The 23,197-nt window shown below is 44.5% G+C and overlaps 3 protein-coding genes across 9 annotated transcripts in view; 1 reads left to right on the forward strand and 2 right to left on the reverse strand.

The window, feature by feature from the left end:
- The window catches only part of rabgap1l (RAB GTPase activating protein 1-like), a 94,400-nt gene extending 87,976 nt beyond the window's left edge, over nucleotides 1-6,424 (forward strand). For all 4 annotated transcript variants that reach the window (XM_005733189.1, XM_005733190.1, XM_005733191.1 and 1 more), the window contains 6 exons: nucleotides 1,566-1,676; nucleotides 2,062-2,166; nucleotides 2,983-3,066; nucleotides 3,165-3,236; nucleotides 3,587-3,787; nucleotides 4,182-6,424. In XM_005733189.1, the coding sequence (XP_005733246.1) occupies nucleotides 1,566-1,676; nucleotides 2,062-2,166; nucleotides 2,983-3,066; nucleotides 3,165-3,236; nucleotides 3,587-3,787; nucleotides 4,182-4,337 (729 nt within the window). In that variant the 3' untranslated portion in view covers nucleotides 4,338-6,424. The remainder of the gene's footprint in view (nucleotides 1-1,565; nucleotides 1,677-2,061; nucleotides 2,167-2,982; nucleotides 3,067-3,164; nucleotides 3,237-3,586; nucleotides 3,788-4,181) is intronic.
- Nucleotides 6,425-7,225: 801 nt separating this feature from the next.
- Nucleotides 7,226-15,501, reverse strand: LOC102214510 (interferon-induced protein 44-like). Of its 3 annotated transcripts, XM_013910858.1 has the most exons (10): nucleotides 15,349-15,501; nucleotides 15,215-15,263; nucleotides 13,043-13,559; nucleotides 12,588-12,636; nucleotides 12,238-12,433; nucleotides 12,011-12,163; nucleotides 11,751-11,922; nucleotides 9,985-10,085; nucleotides 9,698-9,888; nucleotides 7,226-7,579 (listed from the first exon to the last, which is right to left on the reverse strand). In XM_013910858.1, exons 3-10 carry the CDS (start codon nucleotides 13,512-13,514, stop codon nucleotides 7,480-7,482), a joined length of 1,434 nt encoding a protein of 477 aa, XP_013766312.1. In that variant the 5' UTR covers nucleotides 13,515-13,559; nucleotides 15,215-15,263; nucleotides 15,349-15,501; the 3' UTR covers nucleotides 7,226-7,479. The 3 variants fall into 3 exon arrangements, with proteins under 3 accessions (XP_013766312.1, XP_005733252.1, XP_005733253.1); XM_005733195.2 differs by lacking the exon at nucleotides 15,349-15,501 and having other exon boundaries at nucleotides 15,215-15,336; XM_005733196.2 differs by lacking the exon at nucleotides 15,349-15,501 and having other exon boundaries at nucleotides 15,167-15,231.
- A 2,668-nt stretch (nucleotides 15,502-18,169) lies between these two features.
- The window catches only part of braf (B-Raf proto-oncogene, serine/threonine kinase), a 28,682-nt gene continuing 23,654 nt past the window's right edge, over nucleotides 18,170-23,197 (reverse strand). For both annotated transcript variants that reach the window (XM_005733197.2, XM_005733198.1), the window contains one exon: nucleotides 18,170-21,713. In XM_005733197.2, the coding sequence (XP_005733254.1) occupies nucleotides 21,691-21,713 (23 nt within the window). In that variant the 3' untranslated portion in view covers nucleotides 18,170-21,690. The remainder of the gene's footprint in view (nucleotides 21,714-23,197) is intronic.

Raw genomic sequence — 23,197 nt, forward strand, 5'->3', positions numbered from 1 at the left:
GCTGTGTCATCGTTCTAAATGATGACACGTGTGTGGGCAACAGCTGATCTCACAACAATCAGACGTGTTTTTTCCTCTTTGTCTTTGAACTTCCTGCTGCTGTTTGTAAATAACAGATAAGGTTTTCAGAGCTTTCAGATGAACCACTTGTTTGCGTGCGCAGACTCAGGCAGGGTAAGAGTGACGGGATATCAGGTCAGATGACTGCTCACAACCATCACAACAGTTTGGTCCTGTTCATGGTCGTCATGTGAGCCTGTTTAAAGGCGGCAGCAGTCATGAGACTCAGCTCATGGTCTGCAGTGAGGACTTGAGCCTGACACGGCCACCTATAACTGTAATGTCACAATAACACCTTTTGTTTGAGTTAAACTGTGGTCATGTGATGATTATATTAACACCAAGCCTGGATGAACCTCGCAGCCTGCACAGCAGAGATGTCTGTCAGCCAATCCAGTTTCACTTCATTTATGCAGCATCAAATCACAGCTGAGAGATCGTCATATAAAAAAGACCTGCTTTTTTTCTGCATGTAAGAAACGCTTTGATAACTCTGTCACACCTTCCCCTCAGGTAAGAGTCTTGGGTCATCCCGGCTCTCTTTCCTTCACAGCACATAGAAATATTTTCTTCTTCGTAATATTAACCTCTTGTCACATCTCGTTTAGGTTACTGTGATTCTCTTCTCTGTGACCTGCTCATGAGTCTCTCCATAAACTGCAGTTCGTTCAAAAAGCAGCTGCTCGTATTGCATCAGGACTTAGATCGACTGAACATCTGAAATCTGTGCTTAAACGGCTCCGTTAGTTCACCTCCTGCTTCTTACCTTCAAAGCGCTTCATAACCTCGCTCCTCCATATTGATCTGATCTCCTCCATACATACACGCCCACTCGCACACGCCCACTCGCACACGCCCACTCGCACACGCCCACTCGCACACGCCCACTAGTACACGCCCACTCGCCCACTCGCACACGCCCACTAGTACACGCCCACTCGTACACGCCCACTCGTACTCGCCCACTCGTACACGCCGCTCTTCTTCTGTCCCACCTGCTCGCCTGACTTCTTCGGGACTCTGAGCCTTCAGTCCTTCTGCTCGAGACTTTGGACGCACCTCCAGCTGATCTCCAGACTACGAACTCTGTCTCCACTTTTAAATCGCGTCTTCAAACCCATCCACTCAGGACTGCATACCCTTCATCATTTTTCATTTAGCTGCTGTTTTTATTTTGTTGCACTGATGTAAAGTCACCTATAAATAAAATAGATGATTATTATTATTACTATAAATCTGTCGTCATGAGTCTTTGGGATTAAGTTGTAAGAAATACAGATTTTTTTTTTTATAGATTAAAACACAAATGGAAATAAATATAAATCGTTTTTCTAATATTTAATGACTTTGGTATCAATGTAGCGAAAGCTGCAAAAATGTGGAAATGCAGTTTCCTTCTGGGGCCAGACTGGAGTATTCTTCTGGCTCGATTCTGGCCCTCAAGCCTTGTGTTTGACACCCCTGCTTTGCAAGTGTTTGCGATTGTGTGCGTTTGATGTCTGCAGAGAGAGAACCGCCGCCTGCAGGAGGCCAGCATGCGACTTGAACAGGAGAACGATGACCTGGCACACGAACTGGTCACCAGTAAAATCGCCCTTCGGAACGACCTTGACCAGGTAATAAAAAGTCTACGAAACCTCCAAACACTGTGAAACCGGAGCTGTTTACACTCGTGCTTTAGCCGTGAGCATCTTTACACAAATGAGCACACGTGAGAATGCAAACACTGGACTCGGTCAGAATCGGTCTTAACCTGCCGACTCCTGGTTTCTGTATCCATGTAAGTCTGGTGAATTTCCAGTAAAAGGAACGTGGCTCAGGCCCCACGTAGCAGAGAAAGTATTCCAGGTAGAGCTCGGACGAGCTGCGCGGCGTGAAAACGACCAAGCGACCAGATTGATGAGCGTAGTAAACGATCCTGTAAAGAAGCAGGTGTTTGTGTAGTCTGCCGCTTGTGTGAACGTTGTTTACTACACGATGTGTGTGTGTACGTGCACTCAGGTAGAAGACAAGGCCGATGTTCTGAACAAAGAGTTGCTGACCACAAAGCAACGTCTGGTGGAGACGGAGGAGGAGAAGAAACGACACGAGGAGGAGACGGCTCAGGTAACATCCACGCTGCTTAACAGGTTACATCAGTGACCAGAAAACAAGCTGTGCAATTACAGCAGTGATCAAATAACGCAGGCCCTGTATCACTAATCTAAATCGGCCATTCCCAAAGTCGAGTGCTGCGGCCCCCAACAATCAGCCAACCAGTCTTAAATCTTCGCTCTAAGGCAGGAGTGGGGAACTCCAGGCCTCGAGGGCCGATGTGCTGCAGCTTTCAGATCTCACCCTGGGTCAACGCCTGAATCAGATGGTGAGTTCATTACCGTCGGATCAAGGATGCATCTAAAGCCTGCAGGACACCGGCCCTCCAGGCCTGGAGTTGCCCCGCTTCTGCTCCGAGCAAAATACAAGAGAAAGCCCTGTATGTCCCAACCCTGCCACTGGGACACAAAGGTCAACACAGAGCATTACATTTCAGTAATATCACAATAATAATATTCACTTTTTATATAAATAAGTTGAACTGAATTTCTGTTGTTACTGTGGCCCACCTGTAGTACCTGTGCAGCCCACCAGGAGGCCCCAGCTCACACATTGATCTAGGGCTGATTTTCTTTCTGTGTAATTGGTAATAGTGAACCAGTTACACATCAACACACCCAGTAAATAAAAAAATCCCAGTTTGGTAGCAGTGAGAGATCACATATGGGTCACCAGTCGGTGGTTGCTAGCAGGCTCTAAAAGAGCGAATCCAGGTCAAGTTGCTGAGTTGAACGCCTCAGTTGTGTCGTTATGCACAGTCAGCACATCTTTCTCATTAGTTTGTCATTTTAAAAGAATAATTTTGACATCTTGTTCTTTCTGTCCCAGCTGAAGGAGGTGTTCAGGAGGGAGCTGGAAAAAGCAGAGCTGGAAATCAAGAAAACCACAGCAATCATAGCTGAATACAAACAGGTCTGCTGGCGTCTCCTCATTGTGAACTGCACACATTGATGTATGCATTGTTATCTTGTTCAAGTCAAACATAACCAGGTTTCCTCTCTGGGTTTCAGATCTGCTCCCAGCTGAGCACCAGGCTAGAAAAACAACAGGCGGCAACAAAAGAGGAGCTGGACATCGTCAGGGTGAGACGGTCCTTTTAATGCAAAGTGTGCTTCAGACGCAAATTAGGACACTTGCCGAGTCCGAAGGAAAACCACGGTTGCGTGAGAGAACAAAAGACCTTTGAGCTTCAGGTTTGCACAATCAAGTCCTTAATGGGCGTGATGCTGGTGTGGCGCTCTGTGGGTCTAGCAGGGTACCGCCTCGGGCCTGGATAAATGATACGGTGCAACATCACATCGTGGTAATCAGGATGCTGTACGGGACATAGAGCAGCAGGCCTTCTTCACATAGACTCGGCTTCACCTCCTTTTTTTTAACCATCATTTTAAAGTTGTTGCGGTAAACCTGTGTGCTTTATCCCCCCATGCAGAACAAAGTGATGGGCTGTCAGAACTGCAGGGACCTGTTTAGCTCAGTCGGGTCCCTCCAGACTTCGTCTCCTGGTGGTGACAGAACGTCTTCAGAGCCACACGACGAGGAGAAGGACGGACTGAAGGAGCAGCTGAGACAGCTGGAGCTGGAGCTGGCGCAGACCAAACTGCAGCTGGTGGAGGCAAAGTGCCGCATTCAGGTCAGCAGGTGTTAACGGCATCTAGTATTTTCAGGGAGGCATGCCAAGCACGTGATCGGAGCTGTAAAGACATTCAGCTAAAACACACGTGTTGCTGATGATCTGATTGGCTGTTGGATCACGTGCACAGAACGCTGAACAGCAGCAACAGGAAATTTACTGTATGCACTTCAACTTCCTGCATCTGTTTTCTGTCTCTGCTGTGACAAATAACGACTGTCAGCTTAATAACATGAAACAGCAGCACGTACAGAAGCATGGAGCCCACTGCAGGCCACCATGTGACCCTTTGTAAGGAGTGAAGCGTTGTAGAGTATTAAAGCACAGCGATGTGACACAGTGATAAACCTGCTCGTGCTCTCATTAATGACTGAATCCTTCTGTGGCTCTGCAGGAGCTCGAGCATCAGCGGGGAGTTCTGATGACCGAGATTCAAGCCAATAAGAACTCTTGGTTCAGCAAGACTCTGGGGTCCCTGAAGAGCTCTGCATCCTCTTCCTCCAGCTCCACATCCCAGACCCCGTCCTCTCCGAAGGAAGGCACTGCCTAGATCAAGCTCCTTCGCCCTCCCTCGCCCCGCAGGATGCACACTAGAGCTGAGGAACACAAGCCGAAGAAGCAAGAAGCGCAAAAATGCAGTATTCCTTTTTCAGTAGGCGGAAACAGGGAGCTTCCTGGACCGCAAATAGCCCAAAACTGTGGGAAGAACCAGGCAGGGGGACTGAATGAACCATCTGCCTGAGTTTGAGGGAAATATGAACCTTCTCCACTTCACAGTGGATCAGAGCAGACGGGGCGAAGAAGTTCAGTGCTGGAACCTGGTTGGGTCTCTTCGCTCCGCCTTGTGGCCAGATGGCGCTATTGCAGCAATATTGTGTGAAGTTTCCTGGTAGCTTGAAAGTAAAGCGGAGTTCAACACCTGTGTTGGTATCACAGGCGTCTCATACGTTTAATCCTCAGTGCAGAAATAGCCCACACGTGCTCTGAGAAAGGAATACTGCATACAAGTGAGATAATACGAAACTTGTATTTCTTTATATTAATGTAACGTAAACAATGTTGTCTTATAAATATGTATAACTGATTAGTAATTTTTTTTAATAATCTTGTACAGAAAAAACACACGAGGCAAAGTTCTTAAATTTCTTTTCTACTCTTTGAATGTCATCTCTTCAGATGTTGAGGTAAGCACAGTGTGTGATCGATGTGGTGGAGTCCAAACGCTGACGGGCCAAAGTGACAGCCGCCAGGTTCTGTTCCCCTCTGACTGTTTTTATGGTCAAGACTTTGTAATCTTTCTTGGTTTTAATTTCTAAATCGAGTTTTAGTTCCTCGTGTTTGCAGATCAAGCTTTTTTAGATATCTGTGATGGTGACAGCAGTGGCCTCTGATTCTGTTATTTTATAAATATAAAACTGATAATACGACGTGTTTGAGACATATTAGCTGCATGTTTTTAGCTGGAGATGTCACAGGCTGCGTTCTTATGAAAAGCTTTAAGCTCAAACATTAATAAGTAGGATTAATGCGTACTTATTGCAGTATTGCTCCACTACGGTTAAATAGACCAGTTGCACAAAGGTGCCAACGCCCTCGTCCTTTGTTGATGGATCATTATTTTTACACATCATCGCCATGTTGATCCCTTGGTCCATAAATGAGTGTTGGCTCTGACGCTCCATGGTAACGCTCCACGGTAACGCTCCACGGTAACGCTCCACGGTAACGCTCCACTGTGAGCCGTTCACGTATGTTTAAATAGTCACGTGCGTCTACTTTATGAGACGAACAGCAGATGGCGCCAAATTCAAACGAGCTGCTTCTTTGATTTCAGAGGACAGAAATAAAAATTGCTGTGAAATTAGCCAAAACAAAATGCTTTGTGTGTTGGAGCTCGTTTAGCAGATATAAGCTGCGGTGCGGTGCCAACTCCCCTGCTTTACTCTTTGGTTGACACTAACATCAGCCTTTGGACTCGGACCAATCCCACGTGTACTTTATGTGTGTGAATGTGTGTGTTCTGCACTGTTATTCAAGTGGTTCAAGTCGATGTTCCTCGTTCACGTGGCTGCCTTTTCTGTTAATGACTGAAGCGATCGACTGTTTGAGCTGTGCCATAAGAGCCTCTCCTCTGCTCCCTTCTTGTAGTCGTCCTAACGATCTCTGCCCATATCGCTGAACAACCTTTTTGCTGGACTTCATTTTCAGCTCCACATTTCACACATTTCCTCCAGGAGCCTCACGAATCGAGGGCCGTCCTCTCGCTGGAGGGAATGCTTCAAAATCATGAAACGGGAGAAAACAGAAGCCGACTGATCATCACTGAATTCCAGGTGTTGTGCTTTTCCAGGACATTCCTCTTCACTGCGTCATTCTTGTTGTACAAAGCGGTTTAATGTCGGAGAGAGCTCCCCGTCTATTATGTGCACTAACGCAACACTGATATTTGAAACACTATTTCAACGTGTGTTTGTTTGAACGTTTGTAGCTGATGATTATTGATGCTGTTGCACATGCAGGCGCTGAGTCGGGTTACAGGTGGCTGTAGCGCCACAGTCCTGTTACACTGGGACTCCAGCGCCGTTTGCTGTACAGTAACTGTCTGAGCTGCATTAATAAATTTCAGTTTTTCTCTTTGTTTGTGCACTTTGAGATTTTATAGAAAAGGAGAATACTGACACTGACACCACGTGCACACACACACACACACACACGTGCAGGTAAATGCAGACATGCAACGTTTTCCCGTTATAAGTAATGTAGACTCACAAAACTTCGTATTGTTCCAAAGTCATGTGAGCAACTACTTGTGTATTCCCAAACATGGTGCATGCTGGCTCACTTATTCAAACTAAACTTTTGGCATTTGCACCAATCAGTGTTCAGACACAGATTTCACCTCCGAGGATTTGAAATCATCAAATCAGACTTTCAGCTGAAATTTCAGGAATTTTACAAAACTCTGACTGTTTATAAATTGCAGCCATTTTTATCTTTGTGATCTCCTGACAAATTAAACAGACAAAATATCTGTTTGGTGCCTTTTCACTGCTTTTCCTTCTATGACACCCAAAAAGACCCTGATGCAAAAAGTGGGTTTGATGACAGAATTATTTCTATGATTTAGAAAAACATCACAAACAATGGATGAAGAGAGTTTACAGGTCACACTCAGCAGAGAGTCTGAAGCCCAAATGCAACATTTGATGGCCGTGGGTTTTAGACTTTAGGCAGTTACTGGTTTATTCAAATGATCCTCAAATTTAAAATGATGTAACTTTGTCCTAAAAGTCATAAATGGTCAGTTACCAGTCAGAGAACATATAAAACCTAACCCAATATAAACTTAATGAAATTTCTATTTAAAAACACGAGTGTATCATCACCACAGAGTTCACGGGGAAACTGTGCGACTCGGATTCACGACAACGAAGCCAAAATGCTCAACAACCTTTATTGTTGCAGATCCGAAAGGCATAGCTGGAGGCATACAGCAGCAACATGACTATAATGAACCAGAACAGTGCAAAACTGAAGCATCTAAACCACACGAACAACCATGAAGTAGAAATAGGAAACAAAACAAAGCACAAGAAACAAAATGACGACGCTGCATTCACATGTGACGCCATCATCCTGGCTTCTTCAACATCGAATCGAAAGAGTCCCCACGATCACCACGTAGTGGCGTGTTATTGTGGACCTGTCCGGCCGGAGGCTCCATCCGACATCATCCATGTCAGGAGGTTCGGGTCTGTCCCAGCTGTCATGGGGCGAGAGGCGGGGCACGCCCTGGTGGAACCACAGATTAATATCATGACTTGATCAGTAGGTATGATTTTGCACTCATATACATGACAGCATTGGGGTGCAGTTATAACAGGCTGCTGAATAAAAACTATCTGCCGTCTCGTCTGTTAGATTATTCTGTTATCATATGTTACCTTATATATGTAATCAAAGTAGTTGAGTTAGAATACTGCTGTAGATCATATTATACCCTTTAATATAGAGCGTGTGAGCTGTATGTAGTTTAGTTCTCGTTATACTTTTGAGTTAAAAGAACATATTCACTTATTAGTTTAGTAGATAAGTGTGCATCACTCTGTATCCTTGATCTGCTGTGAATGTGTTACATGCTCAATTGTTGAATCATGAGGAGAAGGTTGTAAGCAGGAGACTCGGTGTCTAAGACAGAAGAGACAAGTCACATTCCAGACCCCCACCTTTACGGAGAGCAGAGAAAGACAGGGAGCCGAGGTCATAAATTAGGCGCCGTAACAGAGAAAGAATGTGATGTTTGGTCTTTTACGACCAGATGGGGGCCACTAGAGACTATAAAAAGCTGAGCAACCCGTCACCACTTTGAGACTTGCTGTGACCCTCTTCAGGCAGCTCTCCCCATCATGATGGTTTTAAATGCTCATAAGTGTTGAATTGTATGGAAATAAATGATTGTTGATTGAGCATAAATACACCGAGTATTGTCCTTCCTTCAGCCCAAAGATTCAAAGAATTGGGAGATTTCAACACGTCCTTCCATGAATCCGTACCTTGGTACCCGATGTCACGTGGGGGGGATGATATCTCCCCCTGACCTGGCGTCCTGGCTCCCCCTTGCCGTAGCATGTGTGTTGTACATAGTTACAGACACCCAGGTGGGACTTGAACTTACACCTCCTGCTGCAGAGGCGTGTAGTCTTATCACTACGCTATCCAGCAGCTCGTGGCTCCCTGTCAGGAAATTGAACCCCCGGTTCAACTGCCAATGCAGATATGCACGTACCAAGACTCGGCCTCTTCATCACATTTGAGATGTGTAACACGTTTCATTGCCTTTTAAGCTTTTTGTGGACCAAAGCGACAACTTTTGTTGCGTTGCCACCAGAGTGCGCTGCTGAATAAAAACTCAGTTGATGCGTCAACGTGCGAGGAGGAGTACATCAAATATACCAATAGGTGGCGCTCTAAGTGTCCAGGAATGTGTTCAGGACTCATCAACCAGGAAGTCTAGGCCAGATTGGACTTTGTGTATCTGACTTACAGTAATTTTGTGCTTCATTGTAAAACGTCGAAGTTTGATTTCAAACAACAAGCCGCAAACTCTGCGACAAACATCAGGATCAGAAACCAGAGTTTGCTGCAGGTCTGTGAACAGGTTTGTGTCATTTTTGCAAACACATTTTTAAAATATAATTATATTACACAGTAAAGTGTGAAACGTCACACACAGTATCACACTCGAGCTCTTTCGCCTCAGACTGTAACTCACTCTTCCACAGATGCTCGTAGAGGCAGGCTGCAGATGCTTGATTTTACACACCTGAGTTCAAAGATTAAGAGCTTTGGTCCAACACGTGTGTTTGTATAGCGCAGCAGACAAACACTGAAGGGAGTGCTGGAAAGTTATGTTAACACAAGTCAACAGCAAAGTACAACTGTTCTGATAAGATGTTTTAAAAGTGTAATAATGTTATTTTCTTGACTGAAAAATCACAAAATAATATTTTAAACTGTCAGCGTCGCATGAGCCCACTAAATAAGCCAAGCAACTTTGTCTTCTTCCAAACAGGAATGCATATTGTAACCACACCCTTGATGTCATTGTTTTCTTCTGATGTTCTGTGTAATTCTGTCACACAAGTACAATGTAAATGTAAAATATTTAGTGGAATCTGGTGAGATGAAATTGACTTGATTGGTTTAGAATCAGCTGATAGAATTGCTCCAAGTATTTAAGTAAATACATGTTTGATGTTTTTATGTTAGTTTAATCGAAAAGATTTCTTCATGAAAAACAAAAATAGCAAGAAGCTTTCTTCCCGCCTTCCCAGTAACCCTGGTAACACAGTAAACTAGCACTGTGCAGGGTCACCTGGAGGTAAATGAACCATCTTAAATTCTTCTTACTCTTTGGTTTGCATGTTGCTCATTCGGTCACTGAGCTCGTCAAAGTAATTATCAACAAAGCGAAGCATCTGAATGACGGCGCTGAGCAACAAGATGTCAGAGTCAGTGTCCACCTCCAACTCCTCGCTGTAATTCTTCACTGGAATGATGCAGGACAACGGCACGCCGAGCCGGGAGCTGACCTCCTGCATCTGTATCACAGTGTACAAGAAAGGCTCATCCTACCATGTTCAACGTTATTTGTATTTACTAAAAAAGGTTTGTTTTCCCTGTAGAACCATCCTCACCATCTCCTTAATGTAGCCACTCTTGTAAATGTTTCTCACGTCCTCTTTCACCAGTGGGCAGGCTTCATCTACTTTAGTGAGGAGCACCAGCTGAGGAATACCTGGAAACAAATGAGCAGGAAGCTCATTTCCAAAATGTCACAGATTCTGACATAGTGAGTCATCACAGTATCATTATAATAGAATCTCATCTCTGGTGAGGAGGGAGGATGCACCAGTGTGTGCACTGTGGGTATACGTGTTCATGGTTGTGTGCTTAATGACAGTTCACAGGACCTGGAGTCTTTGGATGGGAACGCTCTCATCTGGGGGGGAAAGTGTGACCTTCCAGATCTGAACCCAAAGAGTGCTCTGCTATAGGACTTCTATACTAATCATAGTTTGTCCATAACAAATACAGGTAAGTTATTCCTACGGTACTTGGCACCAACGTTCCCTCTAATGTTTCACGTGTCTGAGCGAACGCACAAACTCCCTGAGCGGTACCACTGTGAGCGACGGCAGACGTGTGCACTGTGGTCACGCCAGCGTCCAAGTTACATGTTTATTAAAATAATCAAATTACAGCATTTATGTTAGACTACTTTTAATAACTGCTTTGGCCCACTTACAACGAAAATTAAAAATAAAGTCTTGTTCATGACCTGTGCAGCATGTTAACACTATTATTAACTAACCCCTAACCCTTTATAACAGAGTGTAACTTAAAAATATGCAGGACTACTTTCTACTGGGTGGGAAGATCTGACAAGCCGGAACATGCCGTTTAATTTACCAAGGTTTGCTCCACAGTCTCAGCGCAGAGCTGCGTTCATAAACAATCGGACATCCGAATATTGGTCTTTTTAAAATCTTGATGTAACTGTGAGACCATTTATTCTCCTCGGTTTCAACAGAAACAACAAAAACTGAATATTAATCAGGAAAACCTTACATTTATGGAGTTCACATACTAGTATAGACTGCATTTATCTGGTAGTCTGCTAATGTCGAATTTTGGGAAGGCACCACGAGGTTACTTCTGTTTGCTCAGTCCTGTCCCACATTCCAAAGACATCGTCCCAGTCTTCATGAAGCTCATAATACACTCAAAATATAGAGAAATTATGAGTTGCTCGAGAGCTTTACACAATTTAAGAATTTAAAGAATAAATTAAAGATATTAAGTTGCAGCCTGACAGAAATAATGAAGAACATGCTTATAATCAAACCGAGGTCTGAAGAAGTAGCAAGCCCGCAAACAACAGAATAAATGAGCAAATGAAGCTCTGCCAGTCACAGAACTGACCTCCACATCTGCTCTGGGACCTGTGAGCAAGAATATTATTTTTCTGTATTTCATTTCCTTTAAAATTGTTTCGATTTATTAAATTAGATTGAAATGGATGAATGAAAATCTGTTTACTGGAAACAGTTTTGGGGATTTTCAGTGTAAAATATCTGGTTTAAGTTTACAACGAAAGCTATAAAAAGGGTTGAATTTCAATTCAGTCTTGTTTATGTATTTATTATTTAATCTATATTATAAGGTAAAGACTCATCCTATACCTAACTATCCAAGTCAAAGTTTATTTGAAGAAAGCACCATCTCTGCGTGAAAGGGGCGTGTTTATGGCAGAAAGGAGGCGGGACTCCCAGCGGCTGATTGGTGGCTGACAGTCGGCCTGCTGACCTCTGGCTGAAAGTAGCAGCTTTGAGTGGCTGTATCTGTTGTGCTGAGATTCAGAAGGAAAACAGCTGTAATGACTGCACTCGGCTCTACTGACCCATTAAGTTGACCTTTCTGCGGATGGCGTCCAGTTTCTCCTCCAGCCCCGTGGGCATGATGGAGATCTTACAGCTATCAATGACATAAACCACGCAGTGGATCTTGTCTTTGAGTCTAGGAGACTTGTGATAGCCGTGGGCCTCAGGATGCAGAGGAGCTGAAGGGTTGAACTAGAGGAGCAACGGAGACACGGTTTGAGCCGACAGCTGACAAATCTCTGTTTCATACATTCAGTGTCCTGCTGATGTAATGCAGCACCTGATAACAGTCTGGCAGGTGACCTTTGAGGATGCTGTTCAGGTCATCGATGTCAAGCCCCGCCCCTTTGCTCTCCTCCAGCCCCATGGTATCGCACAAGATTATCGGCAGAGGTTTCCCTTCACGCCCGGCTTTCACAGAGTACGAGCGAAACTGTTGGACACAAAGCGATTAGAGCACAGCGCACAGAAAGGGGGCCGCTGAAACCACTCACAATAATCAATCACCTGTGTGGTGAGGCTGGTGGAGGAGGAGCCAGATATGGCCTGGCTGGTGACGTGGCCTCTGAATACAGAGTTGACAGAGTTAAAGAAGCTGGACTTTCCAGCTCCGACTGGTCCGATGAGCAAAACCCGAGCCTGGGTCACAGAGCTGACTGTGGGTTTGTAGCTCTTAATGCTCTCGATCAGCCCCGCCCTCTTCCTGCACAAACGAGGAGATGGAGAACTTTTGCAGCAACTGTAATATGTGTCAGTAAATATCATATCATTGCAGCCAACTGATTAACATATTCCTCCAGCTGTTTGTAGATCAGTGTGCTGTACAAGAGTCAGGACTGTGGCTCCGTCACACTTACTCAGACTCCCACACTATCGTCCTCCATGGCCTCTCAAGTTCAGAGCTTTCTGTTCAAGAGCAAAAACACAGCAGGACATCAGTGCTGCAGTCGCTCACCCAGCTCACGATCCATCACAGAACCGTAAATGTGACCTTGACCTTGAATGCAGTTTGGGGCAAATGTTTGCAGGTTTCCTTAAAATTCAACTGATACTCTTGAATATTGTGGACAGATCAAAGATGGACCCCACTGCCGTGCAATAAACTCGTCAGTATTTTGCTTGGATGAGCTTGTGATGAAATCTATTTTCTTAACCACGTGTTCAATTTAGGGTGGAGGGGGTGGAGGGAATGATTAAAGGCCTGTTAGAGGGCAAGAATATAACGTGTGATACCTGTTATTGTTATTATAACTAAAAGTTATTTTATGTCTGAGATAAATGATGCAGACAGCCGGTAACCTAGTGGACCTACCCTCCACTTGGTAGACTTCACACTCCGTCAGGTTGAGATCATTGCCATGCATCTCTGCAGCAGTGAAGTTGTAATAATTTCCTGGACTGCTGTACACTACTGGCTTGCTTCCATGGACAAGAACCAGTGCTTCTCCAAAATAAGGTCCAGAGTTTCCGATCATTTTCACTGCATTTCCAGGACCAGTGACAGGATACTTGAGGAGCTGCTCTGCAGTGAAGGTAAAAAGAAAAGCTTTATCATCATTCACAAACCCTCCAGACTGATTAAAGGGTTGTTTGGTGTAGCCTCCAAACACAAAACCAGAGTTGTTGTAGCCCACGGACACAGTGGGAGAGCGGTGGTCACATTGTTGGTGAAATGCTGCACCGGTGAAGCCGTGGACGCTGGCCTTGTACAGCAGCTGCAGCCTGACTCTCCCCAGCTCAGAGCAGATAGCTCTCTGCCTGCTTTTGGTTAGCTTGGCATTCATGATGGAAAAAGGATCTTCTGAGCTGAGTCAGTTATACTGTTTAATCTGTGGAGTCAATGAAAACACATCCACAGTTACTGCATCGAGTCATATTTCCATAATTAAAAACAAAGTGCAGTTTCTTTGCCTCATTCCTTGTAAATAGCACCACAACAGTTCATTTGCCTCTGAGCTATTTAATAATGTCCTTCTTAGGTCTCAGTGTAGTGCACTGAATCAAATTCACACACAAAGACTTTTAATTATCTGCATTTTGTCTTTATCATCAAAATTGTTTGATAATTTTACACTTCAAGAATCCATTTTCTGTTAGTATGTTTCATTATTTTATTTTAAATATATATTTTTGAGACTGTTATTGGTTTTTAATCTAGTTTAAACCAAACCACTCTTTAGCTACATTCTGGACCGTGCTTCCGGAATGCAGTAGCTAGCGAGCTGATTGGAGACCGTAACAGCCAATCAGAATTATTGCATCCAAGTCTGTGATTGGTGGGTTTTGTGGCACACTTCTAAGGGTGTACAGAGAGCTGAGACACACTGAGCAGGTCTGCAGATGTCTGTGAGCACAGAGATCTGAGCGAGAGCGGCTGTTATTGTGCGTGGATGTGGATAATAGCAAACAGTGAAATACATTTCTCTCACGCAGGAATGAATTTTGTTCGCTCAAATTAAACTAAAATAAATTTCTTCTCAAAATGCAACATTTGCGCTTGCATTTTTTTTAACGTGCGCTCGGAATAGAGGCACAAAAATACCGCCATGGTTACAGCACGTGTGTCCAGCTCTTATCGGTTCTTTCGATCAAAGTCAGACTAAAGTTTATTTTGCCAAAACTGATCGCTTGCATTTAAACTGCTTTAAATAACTTGTTGGTGTATAATATGTGAAACGCGGCTCAAGTCATCTTGAGCCACAAACAACATTCCTGTAACAAGGTAAAGTTTTTGACTTTAATGTTTCCTTTATTTATCCAGTAAAAGAAAAAAGCTCGTTGACATTAAAAATGTCTTTTTAAAAAAGGTCACTTGGGCACGAGGACAGCAGAAACACAAATATTACAATGGTCCGGTAAACATACTTTAAGCGGACACAAGGACCGGATTGGTTATCATGTAGGTACAATAACACAGAGTTATAAAGACGCTTGAAAAACAGGTAATTTTTAAAATTTTATGTATAACCTTTTGTAAACTCTGCTCATTGACCAACGTAAAGATGTTACACATGAAAACACACGGAGACCTTGGAAATCAGTTTTTGGCGCAACACCGGAGCTGAACAAACAAAAACATCGCTCACTCGTTTCTGTGATGTTGATTCCGAAAGTTCAAATATGTGAAAATACATTTTGCTTTAGTTTGTTAAACAAGCTGATGATCGATTTAGAGAAAGAGTGAAAAAAGAAACCAGGCGAACACCACAGTGGCGTCGCAGGCACAATAACCCTGCGGTCTGATTTCCTGACAAGAGTGAACCACACCCAGCTCACTAACTGCACCAAATGTGATTTAACAGATTTATGTGGCATTTTATTATCGAAACGACGTCTCCGTTAGATTAACTTACACTAACTAAACTTTCTTACAGTTCTCTGGTTTTTGTTGTTGTTTTGCAATAAAGAAAAAACAAACAAACATTCAAAATCTTACATGTAAATTTAAAAAACGGCCGCAGCTCTTTGTTACTTCCAGTCTTACCTCCTGGTCCAGACAGATGAGGGAGCGTGAGCAGTTGTCGCAGATGTCGCTGTGGACAGATGTGAAGTACAGATGTGAGAAGCAGTCTGCCGCCGGAAATGAAACTGGAAGCATTTCGCAGACTGTGGGCTTACCGGTGGTTTCTAGTGTTCAAAAGTAGAATGGGAGGCAGAGCCTTCAGCTTTCAGGGGCCTCGTCTCGAAACCAGCTCGTAGTTTGGATTCGATAAACACAAAGACTTCTCTAGTTTAAAGATCAGGGTTAAAGCATAGGCTGGGTCAGCTGACCCTGAACCCTCCCTTAGTTATGCTTCAGTGGGTCGAGGCTGCGGGGGGATTCCCACAAGTGTTTCTTCTTCACTCACTTTGTGTTTGTTAGCTTAGGTTTGACTTTGTTAGTCAAAGTCAAATTTATTTATACAGCACATTTAAAACAACAACGTTTGACCAAAGGTCTGTACATTTCAGATAAGCAAAAGAGATAAAAACAAAGGAAGACGTGACGAAATTTAAGAAAAGAAGCATAAAATGAGAAGATTTGAGTAAGAAATAAGGCAAATAAAAGTAGAACAAACTCATTCTGATTGAAAAGCTGAAAAATAAAAGTGGGTTTTCAGACGGGCTGTGAAAGTGTCCAATGTTGGGGAGGTCCTGAGGTCACAGCAAAGGCTCCTCTGTGCTTTCATCTGGACCTCGGGACAGCTAGGAGCATTTGATCTGCAGACCTCAGTGACCTCAGGAGTGCACCAATTCAAAAGATCAGAAAGGTATGAGGTTGCAGACAAAATCTTAAAATCAATTTGAAAACTAACTGGCAGCCAGTGTAAGGATGCTGGTGCAGGAGATGTGGCCAGTCAGTAACTGTGCTGCAGCGTTTTGGACCAGCTGCAGTCGGCTAACTGATGACAGAGTAAAGACAAAGGTCGAGGAGAGATGAAATGAAGGCATCTCTCAAAGTCTCTGAAACAGAGGAACGGCTTCACTTTTGCAGCTGATTCATCATTGAACAACTTGATGTCCGGGACAAGTTTGTTCAGAAGAGCGCCGGGATTAGTCATCGGTGATGCAGCCATGCAGTTTTGAAATTTCACCACCCAGTCAGCAGCTTCCCTTAGTTGTCAGCTATCTGTACTTCTCAGGGGCAGGACTTGACTTGGGTTCCTGCTCTGTGGCACCACACGTCTGGAGGTAATGAGCTCCTCTCAACTGCTGTCACTACTGAAGGTGGTGGTTTGTCTTCAGTCAGAGTTAGCGACAGTTTGGAAACACTGACAAAAGGACAGGAGGCGGAGCCGAAGATGTTAAGAGTGAGCAGGATGGGCAGGATTAGAAATGAGTACGTCAAAGGAACCGCTCAGGCTGGGCAGGCAGCAGACAAAGTTAGGCTGAGGTGGTTCTGACATGTGACAGGAGGTAAGGTGGATAAGAAGATATGTATTATGGAGGTACTGGGAGGAAAAGGGGGAAGATCTCAGAGGTTTATGGAGGGAAGAGTGAAGTGGACGTGCAGGGGGTTGGAGGGAAGAGAATCACTTTTATGGACACAGATACGAGTCGTGGTCACTGGCCGGCGATGTGCGACACACTGTTGTTCTACGACGTTTACAAGAAAGGCAATCGGAGAATACCCCATCAGCTCGAACCCCTCCCTCCATCTTTTCTAACATTCACACATTAGTATCTTGCCCAAGGATAAGGCATGCAGACTGGAATCAAACCCCCAACCTTCCAATTATTAACGCCCTGTTCTTCCTCCTCAACTGCAGTCACTCCTAACTCTGTTGACACATTTCTTCTTTCGACTGCTGCCACTGAGGCTCACCACAGCACATCATGAGCGCTCACTGTCCCAGTATGAGTCCCAGTATCCTCCGCTGTCCCACCAACATGTCACTGGATCCATGAACTTTCCTCCAGAGCTGAACTGACTGAAACGAACCATTTTTATCATTTTGTCTTTTGTTCTTTTTGTAATACATTCACCAACAGATTTGTTATGTAAGTATCTACAGCAGGCGTGTCCAACTCCTGCAGGTTTTAGATCTCACCCTGAGTCAACACACACACATTCCCAGGCCTCTGGAGAACATCAGGACATGTTGAGGAGGTCATGTAGCCATTTGAATCAGCTGACACATCTAAACCCTGCAGGACGCCGGCCCTCGAGGCCTGGAGTTGATCTAATGAGTCTATCGGCAGCAAAACAATCGAAATCTCAAATGATCTCAAACTTGTTTCATTAACATGACCGTGAGGTCACTGTACTCAGACGGCCCTCACGGTCACCAGCAGTCACTGGGATGTGGTGGAACAACAAGAGGAGGTTAACCCTGGAACCGGCTGCACTCTGCATGAACACCGTCACCTGGTTGCACTCCTCTCTGCCTGAAGAATTGCAACATAATATTAATCCTACATTCATGAAAAGATGTAGCATTACTCACAATGTTGAGTAATGAGACAGATTTTTCAGCACCGTTCCTTTTGTAAAACACACCACAGCACACAGACTGTGTATTTTCTTTTGTTGCTCAAAGCATCAAAACGTAGAAGTAATTATTCTGCAGAAAAATGTTCATCAGGGTTTTATGGATCCATGTTAGTGACGTTTAAGGTCGAGCTCAGGCACAGGGATGCATCATAGAGTCGTGGCCTTCTGAGAACCGCGCTCACTGCCCATATTTATTGTGTATTAAACATATTAACTGAAACTGAAGGCGGAGCTTTAGGAAAAGGGTTGAATCATTTTGAACAAGTGATTTCTCAGAGATGCAGCTGCTGGCTGAGGCTCCAAGCTTTCATTCATGTGCATTTATGGACTTCACAGGTCAAGTAACGCATTGATGAAAGCTTATTATGATTTGGTAGTGATCTCTGTGGGATGTACAGTCATGGTCACGCTGCCACCTTGTGGATGTCACAGCACATCACACACAGAAAACCAGGTAAAGTTTTCATGCATTTCTTTAATATATCAGTTTTTTATATTCACAACAAATACATTAAGCTCTTTCTCTGTATGATACACCCTTAAATATTTTTACACTCAAACATTTGTTTGCCTATGAAAATGTCTTTTAATCTTTGTGACTTTATTTTGAACGTGTTGTACTTTGTTTGTACAGTTGTTGTCTCCATGCCTCCTAGCAAACTGACAGTATTTCCTTTGTACAATATTTACAGGTGAAAAAACCAAACAAATCTAAAGTTTTACATGATAGTACTCGGTTGAAAGGAATTGTTGGGTCTAAGGTGCAGGCAAGGAGTGAGGGAGGGAATGTTTAAGAAGAAAGGAACGTGAAAGTAGAAGAAGGCGGCTAACGGAAAGCGCTGCACGAGACGCAGAGTCCAGTGTTTGCTCCTGCAGGATCTATGAAGCTAGAGCAGATGTACATGGTGTTCCTATAGAAAATAACCATCTCCAAGGAAAACCAACGGCGCACTCTTGAAAAACACGTCAATTTCCTTCCTTGAATTCAATCACGTGAGCCGATCCCAGCTCTGCAGGCAGCAGGAAGGAGGATGTTAACACTGCCTGTGGAAGGCGGCCGTGTGCTCGGTGCGGTGAGGCTAAGCTCAGGTGCTGCATCACTCGGTCTTCATCAGCATCTCCATGGCCCGATGTCTCTGGTGCTTTAAGTCGTGAACTCAGAACTTTTCCATCCAAACTTTGGACAGTTTCACTTCTGTGTGACCGAATAAGACCGTGAGACGCAGCTCCTGTGCATCATGTGAACAAGACGAGTGGAAAGTTGTAAAAAGTCTGATGTTGGGATTTTAGTGCCTCTGTAAGAAATGTAGGACTGTGGAAGCGAAGTAACTCTTTAGCTTATGTAACGCGACGCACGAGACTCAAAGGCAACCACTGGACTCTACCCGTCCACGTCTCTGTGCAGCGTGACGAAGCTTCAAACTGATAACTGGAGCATTCAGACGGACCTCGTCCTGCTCTGTGGGTACCCGAGTTTGGTTTCACTGACAGCAGAGCTTCTTCATCATCTTCACGACTCTCAGCAGTGATCGCTCTGGTGACACAATCACCTGCACAGGACACTTTAAAGAGTCCTCTGGAGAAAATGGCAGCTGTGGGCAAAGCTTGAGGGAGCCGTGGGTAGCAGCAAAGCCTCCGAGTGACAGGACGATATGTCATTTATTAAAAAGGCCAACATGACCTCTACATATCATCTGTAAAAGCGGCAGACTGAGGCGGGTAAATAAATGCTCGTTACTGATCGACGATTGGTTCTGGGCTTCTGGAAGTTTTGAGCGCCGGACACTGAATTCGAACCTTTCAATCGAACAGTTTCTCGCTCCGAGATGTGACGCTGGACGACACTGTGCATGCGCAGAGCTGTCAGAAGAATTCTGTAATCCTTGAATTGATGACGTAACTACAACAGACAAATGCTGTGTGCAGCGATGCATCCTGTCTCTGCAGCTTTGGCTGACGTGTTAGCAAACAGCCACGTCCAGGGTAACCAGGCAGGAAAAACTTTCACTTTTATCAGATCAAGTCTTTCAATTCGTCTGCCGTCACCGGCTCTTCGCTCACGTTTAGTCCGTGCCCGACTTTACTAAAGGCAGCGTCCAGCTAGTTGAAGTGGTGACAACAACGCGGTCTCTCTGTAATAAACTGGGAAACAAACAAAGCCCACGCCTGCAGCCGTACAAAAACAGACAGCAGATCGTGACGCCGACAGCCGGTGAACATTTATGCTCTCGCAGACTCCACGACCCCCTCGGCTGTGTGCCACTCACATGGAGTAAGACCCCAGCTGTGGGCTGAAGCCTGGCAGGTTCTCTTTTTCTGCAGATACTTTGAATCTAACGTTTGTTGGCTACGTGACAGCGCCGGTTTAGTTCGATTTTCTAAAGCTGATCATCTCACGATGCGGCGACTGAAACAACGTTAAAAATACAAACTCACTGGAAAGGAAGCCATGGAGGTGACGGGGAACGTCCGTTTCCATCATTCGTAATAGAAAGACACACGTGGATGCGAAGACCCGCCCTGTCGGCGCTCGGTCTGACACGTCAACTAGCTGCGCGCTCTCAGTCCACGAGGTGAGGCCAGGAGCCTCGTCACGGCGGTACGCCGGCAGGTCTGCAGGCTCGTCACGCGGTCCTCGAATGAATATTTACAGTCCTGCACCTGCGGAGGGCAGCTTCACTGGAAGTCTGAGCCATCTGCTCGCTTCTTCAATTACAAACAACGAAACAAAAACAAAAAGGCGAGTCGCTCGTTCGCTTCAATCCATCAAAGTGCAAATATGAGTCACATGACTAAAACAAGGGTTGTAAAAAAAATAAAAGCCTGAAAATAAACCCATAAAAAAGTCACATAAATAAGTCAGTATGTGCAGGCCTGCCTGTACAGGAAGAAGGCAAACAAAGAGCAGAACAGATCTAAACCTGGAATAACATGAAAGTACAGAGAATGTAAAAGGCGGGATTAAAGGACATTTCCAGAACTTTCAAAGCCGCAGAACTCTTGATCAACAGCAGGTAACACGTCTGTGTGAGTGCAACGTTGAAGCTTTGTGGTCCCACAGGAAGAGAAGAAAGCAACGCCACAACGTGCACGCAGTGTGAAAATCAATCTGTGACAACGATGAGAAGCAAAGAAACCCCACGAGCAGGTCCAGCTGAAACCTTCGGCTGTCTGTGACCTGATGTTACCTTGGAGACAATCATTTCTGCTGCTTGTCACATGACCACAATATCCTTTGAAAGGGGGAAAGCTTTTAAAGTGGAGAACATAGTTGAGGTGCAGATCTTTTGCTGTCCTGCCATTAAACCCAGAGAGAGCCTCGCTGGCAGAGAGCAGCTGCCATGTTGGAGACAAACTCCATAAACACCGAAAACAAAAGACGGCTAAAAGATCCAAGACAGAAAGTATTCCCAGCAGCTGCTAGCTAAAATGGAAAACACAAATGGAAAAAATACAAACAGATTTCTCTTTCAAGTCATCGTCCTTCAGAATCCTTCTCCTCCAGCCCATCCCAGGGAAGCGCCAACGCCTTCCAGCAGCTGACGGCGTGAAGCCTCCTCTCGGTCCGCAGGCCCGTTCTCTGCTCAGCAGCACGGCTAACGCCCAGCTCCTCCTCACCGGCACAACAGCGACCGGACAACTCGCATCCAAAGCTCTCCTTTAAATGGTTTTCCTCTGTGGGTCAACTTGGATCCATCAGGCAAGGCGATTACTTCCACGTCTTCCTCAAAGCGGTTTGGTACGGATATCTTTGTCTTCGCTTTGTTGTTGTTCCGTCGTTCCTGATTAGTTTGTGTGTGTTGCTGCCGTCTGCCCAATGGACGGCTTCTTGTTAGTGAGGCTGCCTTCTTCGAGGTGACGGAGGAAGAAAACGGCGCATTGGTTTTTTCCTTTTTCTTTTTTTTCCCAGTAATGAATGAATCCACCGCAGGGACACAAGACTGTTGAGGAGTGACGAGGGATGGACTGCTGGTATCTGCCGCCATTTATTTAAATGCTGAAAACTCCCCTGAAAAGATAAAGAAACAAAGACAGACGGTGTGTGGACAGCAGTGTCAAGTTTCAGGTGGAAATATGAAGTTAGTGCGTTTCCAGTGAAGTTTACTTTATGAAACAACACTCACCCAGTGACAAAGGCCCGATACAAGTGTGGGAAATATAAGGACTACTGCACCGATGCAAGTACCACGAACGAGGGCCTCAAGAAAACCTTCTATTGTTTTTATTTGTTTTTATGCACAAATCTGAGAATATCCAACAACTTTAACACTTAAAGGGAAAATAACTCCTGACACTCTGTCACACAAATAACAACACCTGATCTGGTCTTTAAGTCTGACGTCACTAACCGTGTCTGGACCTAAACTCCGCTGCAGGTCCATATATCAAACGATCACTGTGGCATTACTGAGAGTTAAAAACTGTCTAAAGTCTTTCATCTTTAATAAAATGATCAGCGTTCTGCTCTACCAGGTGTAACAAGTGAGTTTAACATCCAGGCATCCATGAAAACGGAATTTATGACATTTAACGGAGTTAGCAGTTAGCAGGAAGTTAGCTCGCTAGCTTCTATCTAAACACAATATAGCATGTCCTGACTGCGGGGTTTTGGAAACAAATTCAAACGTACAGCTCTGCTATCACTTCCAACATAAATGAAGACAGAAAACTAAACAGCAGTGACGTTTGTAGGGTTACTGAAGTTTGGTAAGCTGTATATAATGATGTGCTACGTGACCGCTAGCGACACAGCTATGTTAGCATAATATAAACAAGCTAACTTTTTTTCCACTCGATAAAAGTTAACGTGAGTGTTCTCGGTGGTCAGAAACAAATGTAATCGCATGGCAGGATGCTGTAAAAGGACCAAACTTCAGCCAGGAGAACAACTGAGATAATACATCCACAATCTGTTAAATGTAATAAATCCTGTTTTCATGGATGCCTGGATGTTAAACTTAATTGTTACACCTGGTAAAGCAGCAACGCTGATCATTTTATTAAAGATGAAAGAATTTAGACAGTTTTTCACTCTCAGTGATGCTGCAGTGTTCGTTTAACTTTGGGACCTGAAGTGACGGAGTTTAGGACCCAGATTCCTTCGTGAGGCTCCTGACTACAGTAGCCGTAACGCTCCAACAATCCATCAGGCGCTGCGGCTTCGTAGCTACCAAAGTCGTACTAAAACATTTTGACAGATGTCTGAGCGCCGTGTACCTCATAAAATCGGTTCGAGGTCAGTAAACACAACCAGAATTCATACATAAGGCGCACATTCAATTTTTGAGAAATTAAAGGATTTTAAGTGCACCTCATAGTGCCGAGAATACGGTAAGTGGAAATTCAGTTCCAAGAAATATTCTGCAAGCCAACACACTGAAAGATGAGATGTGATGCACTAAGCATGGTTTGGGGATAAGGCACATTCATTAGAGGTAGTTATAGTGTATGTGATGAAAAAGCTACACTACCACTTCCTGTTACTGTCAGCTC

This window comes from Pundamilia nyererei, unplaced genomic scaffold, assembly GCF_000239375.1.
Source record: "Pundamilia nyererei isolate P.nyererei 1_Seehausen unplaced genomic scaffold, PunNye1.0 scaffold00050, whole genome shotgun sequence".
Classification (NCBI taxonomy): Eukaryota; Metazoa; Chordata; class Actinopteri; order Cichliformes; family Cichlidae; genus Pundamilia; species Pundamilia nyererei.

Excerpts from the sequence above, each read along its gene's own strand:
- LOC102214510 (XM_013910858.1), bottom strand. The coding sequence starts at position 13,514 with ATGAATGCCAAGCTAACCAAAAGCAGGCAGAGAGCTATCTGCTCTGAG. Across the intron at positions 11,923-12,010 it reads ACCTGCCAGACTGTTATCAG|TTCAACCCTTCAGCTCCTCT; the intron begins GTGCTGCATTAC and ends TTGCTCCTCTAG. Across the intron at positions 9,889-9,984 it reads GTGGCTACATTAAGGAGATG|ATGCAGGAGGTCAGCTCCCG; the intron begins GTGAGGATGGTT and ends ACTGTGATACAG.